Here is a 7,101-nt window from a genome sequence, read left to right as displayed (position 1 = left end):
TGACATGTATTAAGTAAGTGCTATGAGTCTGTATATGATATGTATTGAGTAAATGCTATGAGTCTGTGTATGACATGTATTAAGTAAGTGCTATGAGTCTGTATATGATATGTATTAAGTAAATGCTATGAGTCTGTGCATGACATGCATTAAGTAAATGCTATGAGTCTGTATATGACTTGTATAAAGTATATTACAATGATCCTGTGGTCTAGTATTACGCCCCTAAAAACCCTATCCCATGGCATTACTGACCTATAGAAGTACACTGGGACAGTATCTGTCTGTCTGGCAAAACCCTAAAACCCCTGGGCGGGTGCGCTCACGCTGTATCGTATGTGTTTGTGTGTATACTACTACTGTTGACAGTCAGGCGGCGGGTGCAGCCATTGACTTACAGGTATTTCACAGGCTTGGCTCGTATTGTATATATCGATGCCTTTGAGACTGTACAGTGTGTGCATGACATGGGATGTTTCTATACACGGTTACTGGGACAGGATGAATCGATCGATTCGCAAGGTCTGTTACGCACATGCTAGCTATCACGCCGTATGGGCTTTCATTTATGTATCTGCATGTTCATTCACTTATTTTCAATTCTTGTTATGTATCTGTATTTCATTTGTGTATCTTCATTTCTTTAATGTGTCTGTATGTTCATTTACGTATCTGTTGGTTCATTAATGTACTTGTATTTCATTTGTGTTTCTTCATTTCTTTTATGTGTCTGTGTAGTCTGTATGTTCATTAACGTATCTTTTTTCATTTTAAGTATCTGTGTGTTCATTTATTTATTTGTAGTTGATATATGTATCTGTATGTCCATTTATATATTTTTAATTCATTTATGTATCTGTATGTTCATTTATATATCTATATGCTCATTTATGTATCTGTAAGTTCATTTATGTATCTGTATGTTCATTTATGTATCTGTATGTTCATTTATGTATCTGTATGTTCTTTAATGTATCTGTATCTTCATTTCTGTATCTGTATCTTCATTTATATATCTGTATCTTCATTTACGTGTCTGTATTTCACTTTTGTATCTGTATGTTCTCTTATGTATTTGTATTTCATATTATATATATATATGATTCTGTGCAATCTACACCACATGTTTGATCCCTGTGAGACTCCCCTGAGATAGTATGTACTTGCAAATTACAAGTACTGATAATTTTCATAATACATATTATGATAACACATATTATTTGTACTTGCCAATTGTTAGGCGCATTCTAAGTATCTTTGTTTTCTTCTAAATATCACTGACGAACGCTATGTGGCACAGTACTGTGGTCTGCTGGAACTCTGTGTGTGTGTGTGTGTGTTATGTCCTCTTCATAATGTTTTTAGTTTCAATTGCTGTTTTAAGTAAACTAATTCTTTTCGTCTACTATCCTTGTTATTTCTCATGCATGTCCTGACTCCAACATGATCCCTTGTGGCTCGTCTCTGTCGAGATCAACCGTTTGGCGATGTCAGTAGGTGTCACATACATGTATGTGTATATAAAACTATATATAATAGTATATATATATATACATGTATATATTCTTGTATATAATAGCATATCTATATATATATATATATATATATATATATATATGTATATATACTTGTATATAATAGCATATCTATATATATATATAGTGTCATGAAATAACATTAACCAATATGGTTATCTTCACTCACAGAGCCTTTGAGGACGCGTTGAGAACGGACAGGAGCGATGATCCGCTTGATCTGTGGCTATGGTATGTTATCATTTGTGATAAGGTCTTATAGTGTGTTCTTATGAACCAAGTTTTTCCATTCATCTTGTTGCTTCTCTCCTGACCTTTTACCTTTACTCCCCTACCTACATGACCAATCTATTCATAGCTACATCGACTGGAGAGAGAAGCAAGTCACATATGCCGGCACTTCCAGTATGGCCTCAGTGGATCTGATTTCTCTGTACGAAAAATGCGCGCGCGAATACCGTGACCACCCTCAGTACAGAAACGATGTGCGGTACATACGCGTCTGGGCCAAATTTGTAAGTTGTGTCCCGATATGCTTATGGGAAATCGTAAATCTGGGGTATGAATCCTGCTAGCCGTGCATAAAATCAGGACATCGGTAGATTCTGTCCCGTTTTTTGTAAGATATCGGGTCGAGAGAATTGGCATTGTTACTTGAAACGTTTTGAAACAAACCCGTACTATTCATCAGAGTAGCGCGCTCTGGAGCGAATTTTGGGTCAAGACTTCGAACTGCTTATAATATTCCCGATATCTACACTTACACAGGCTAATAGATACCGAAAGCCTATATATATATATGTGTGTGTGTGTATGTGTGTATGTATATATATATATGTGTGTCTGTGTCTGTGTGTGTGTGTGTATGTATATATATATATATATATATCTCTGTGTATGTATACATATATATATATATACATATATATATATATATATAACTCAATCGCATATTACGATGCCACCACTCATACTTGCCATACTCATAATCAAGCCCTATATCTCCCCGTACGCAGGCGGATAGATGCCAGAAGCCCCTGGACGTGTACGCGTACATGAACGACTCTCGCATTGGGTGGCTGGTGGCTGTATTCTACGAGAGATGGAGTGCGGCCTATCTATTAGCGAGAGACCCGCGCAATGCCCAGCGTGTGCTTGATCTGGGGATATCAAGGTGTGGTGTTGTATAGTATGGTGTGGTGTGGTATAGTATGTGTGGTGTGGATGAGTGTGCCATCGGTGGTCCGTAGGTCTATTTGTTTATTCATTGTGGGGTGGGGTTGCTTATAATGTTGTTAGTCATTTGTTTTAAAATCTGACCTCGGAATATTGGTTTATTCGTTCGGGTTCGGGGTCGGAGGGAAATGTAGGTATTGCACTATTGATTTTATATATGTAATATACTATAGACAATATATATGTAACATACTATTGATATTATATATGTATTATACTATTGATAATATTATATATGTAATATACTATTGGTTTTATTTATGTAATATACCATTGATATTATATATGTAGTATGTTTTTAATATTATATCTGTACTATACTTTTGGGTGCTATTATCTATCCCAGGGGTTCAAGGTTTTAGCAATTCAGGAACGACCTTATCCCTACATATCTTTGGATATACCAGACATCTAATCTATATCGCCAACACTTGTGTATCTCTCATTTCTCTCCGTCGGCAGGAAAGCAAGACCACTCCGCAGGCTGACGGAGGCATTGTACGCTGCCAGATACAGGTAACACACGCTTAAGGAGAGTCTGGCCATGATTGCTCTCTATGTGGCTGCTATCTCAAATGTAGCTCTGTATAGTGTGTGTGTATGCATGTATGTATGTATGTGTGTATGTATGTATGTATATTTATATGTGTGTCTGTGTCTGTGTCGGAGTCTGTGTGTACGGCTATGTATATGTACATGTACGTGCATGATATCGTTAACGCTTTCACACCCATCCACACTGACACCCACCACCTCATATCCGCATCATACAGCGGGCTCTCACCCGAGTGCCAATGCAACACACATTGTCAACTATATGTATTGCATACATACATAAAGTATATCTATTACATATATACATACAGTACATCTATTACATACATACATACATACATACATACATACATACATACATACATACATACATATATACATACATACATACATACTTACATACACATGCATGTACAATACATATACGTGTATACATTTAACATACAATACCTTTGTAACCTTCTCACACTCCCACACTCACGCCTACCACTCCTTACCCCACCAAACAGTGGACATCCACCCGAGACCACCTCTAATGGCAGCCAGACCCATCTCACCGCTCTACTGCTCCAAAAGAACGGGTACGTTTGAGTCCTAAACCTCTAAAAACGGGTACGTTTGAGCCCTAAACCTCTAAAAACGGGTATCCATTCCGAACTTCGGGTGAAGCCAATACCTCCATTGCTTAGCATTGCAATGCTGAACGTCCCGAACTTTGGGGGAGTCAAAAACTTTTTTGTACCCTTTGATAATTTGTAATTAGAACACTATATGTCCATCCTGAAATTTGATTTTATATCCATCCCGAAATTCGACTATATGTACATCCAAAATTTCGATTTTATGTACATTCCGAAATGGGTCAAGTCCAAATCTGCTTTGATTTTTGAGATAGCTCATAGATGTGACCCAATAATACGCGTGCTTTTTCTGAATTGGACAGATTTGTGGAGGAGATATCGCCGGAGGAACTCCGAGCCATGCAGTCACAGTACAGGTGGGTCTAGTGAGTGTGTGTATGGTGTAAGTATCTATATGCTATATACGTATTCTGTATTATATATTATATATGCTATATATAATATATATTATATATTATCTTCTATATATTATATGTTTCTATGTTAAGACACAAACATATGCATAATACTGTATATGTTTATGTATATAGTATCGTACATATCATACCGAGTAGTATACGTAATCCTTGTCTACTACCCAAGTATAAGTGTTTGGAGCGCTTGGCTGTACGTCTATGAGTTGTGTCTTGTGGTGACTTCCCCTTTCGCCTATGGCTCGATCATATAAACCTCCAAGACCACTAGTTAGAACCTTAAACAATCGCTTATAACGTCATTGGGTCCACAATCTTTTGCATGGAGAGTGGTGTGTGAGTTATCTTTAATGGGCTCTGAATACTATAGTAGTACACACACCGGTGATATCAATGTACTTACTATCCTTCTCTTCTCTTTTTTCTTTCTTTTCTTTCATTTTTTTTGTGAATGTAGATATCCGAACGACCGCGTACCAAAGCACAGCAGCAAACACACACCAGGCACTCGCACAGACCACACAAGTACACACAACAACCGTGAGCCTTCTGCGAGCTCTGGCTATCACCACTCAACCCCGTTAGTAAGTAGTTTCTATTGTTTGTATATTGATATAATATATATGGGTGTGGGTGGGTGTGGGTGCGTATATTCTCATATAGCGTATATATGTTTATATGTGAGTCTTTATGCACACGTGTACTATGTTGTCCCGTTTTCCTGCTTAGATATGGATATTGATGTCGATTCATATGCAACAATACGTGCAAACCTCGCCGAGAGGCCTGATTTGAGGCCTTTTTCTTACTCACTGGCCCCATGCTGTGCTATACTCACTCGCCAGCATTTATGTATATGTATATATGTAGGTGCATGTGCATGTATGCCTTTAATTTCATGTATGTATATTATATGTATATGTATGTACGTATGTATGTATGTATATATATATATATGTGTGTGTACGTGTTTACGTGTATGTGTGTACATACCTTAAGTACACATTTCTATGTATGTATGTATCTATATCCATGTCTGTATCGATATGCATGTATGTGTATGTATCTATATATATATGTGTGTGTGTGTGTGCATGTGCGTGTGTGTGCATGTGCATGTATATGTATATATATATATATATAGGGGGGTACGTATTCGTGTGTTTCTGCCGATAAGTACTTATATATTTATATATATATATATGCATAACTCCGTGCTAGGCCTCTCGCCCAGATGCCACCCCCAAGCCACATCACCACACATGTATTGCTTCACATTGTAATTTTCTAATTGTATATAAGGTTTGTACATGTTCACATATGTAGACTCCATTTCATATACTTCTAGTGCCGTGCTACTCCCTCGGTCCACAAATGGATCAATACTCTACTGTTGGGGCATGTCGCCTCAGGCCTATACAAGCTATAACATGATATGCTATATACACAGCACAACATGCTATGCCAAACTATATAAACCCTAAACCTTAAACCCCAATACACATGTGTTGGTATTCTTACCTACTGCTAAGTACATTGGATATGTGTATGTACGGTTTCCTTACATCAAGTTGCTCTGCCGCCTCTTCTCTTCTCGTGTAGTTAGGGTTTTAGGGACTTAACCTAAAAGGACGCATACATAAGCCTACTCCCATACACCACCCCATACTATATCAATACGTGTGTATTGCAAACGTTTTCCATTGAGATGTGTGTTACAATAGTTAAGACAGGTATGCCTACTTCTCATACAGTGCTACCCCTTCCCTTCTCCTGCACTAGGTCGACGAATACGTAAACGGATATGCTCGCGGTATCGGCGGTATGAGCCCACTCCCAGATGCCACGCCAAGCTACGTTAATACACACGTAGGGTTCTCTCCCACACCCAATAGTGAGACTCGGCCCCAGACGTATCCAGACACACATACACACACATATATATACGCACACACACACCACCCGGATGTGCGCACAAATAGGCGGGGGGAGCCACACCTGCAACACACTGATGTGTACGCCCACAGACACACACCTGCACACACACACGAACGTAGGTCAGAGCATATGCATACGCAAGCACACGCACACACACACACACACACACAACCTCGGGATAGTCGGTCAGAGCCTGTTTCTGTGCAAGGAGAGGGGCATAACACTGTACATGGAGATGAGGACACACAAACAAACAATAATAAGAACGATAAGGCATACGATACAACACATGCAGATAAGCATACACACACCCAAGCAACTAATAACAATGAGACAGGCGATATAGCACATGTGGAGAAGCATGCCCACACACAAACAAACAAACAGACATACGGTACAACACAAGCAGATAAGTATACACACACACCACACGTGGGGGTACGTGAGGCACGCGCTTGTGTCAGTGTCAGAAGAGATATCTCTGACGACCCAACACACAGCACAACACATGCACTGAGGACTGCGGGTGACGGGACCGATGTAAAAGGTAATAAGGGCAAAGTGAGTCCTGGACAGATTAAAACGGGTGCACAGGATAGCAGGCGCAGCTACATGGTCGTAGACGGGGAGAGGGGAGTGTACATAGACAGCCCCGCGAAAGGGTCGGCACGTGGAGATGGGAGGGGGGGGAGGTAGATACAGTGACATACAGGCACAGGGATCGGAGTATGGAGATGGAGATATGGATAGAGATGGAGGGGGGGATAGGGATAGGGATAGAGG

General features: G+C 39.5%; 1 protein-coding gene across 1 annotated transcript; it reads left to right on the top strand.

The window, feature by feature from the left end:
* Nucleotides 1-3,835: 3,835 nt before the first annotated feature.
* On the top strand, nt 3,836-7,014 carry SARC_02354 (hypothetical protein; the record flags this gene model as incomplete). Its single annotated transcript, XM_014303911.1, has 4 exons — nt 3,836-3,907; nt 4,270-4,323; nt 4,838-4,964; nt 6,163-7,014. Coding segments are annotated over 4 exons (1,105 nt in total), but the record flags the coding sequence as incomplete, so codon positions are not given.
* Between the last annotated feature and the right edge of the window lie 87 nt (nt 7,015-7,101).

Source organism: Sphaeroforma arctica (genome assembly GCF_001186125.1).
Source record: "Sphaeroforma arctica JP610 unplaced genomic scaffold supercont1.104, whole genome shotgun sequence".
Lineage (NCBI taxonomy): Eukaryota > Ichthyosporea > Ichthyophonida > Sphaeroforma > Sphaeroforma arctica.
The sequence above is the reverse complement of the archived record's forward strand: the minus strand, read 5'-3'. Positions and strand labels throughout refer to the sequence as shown.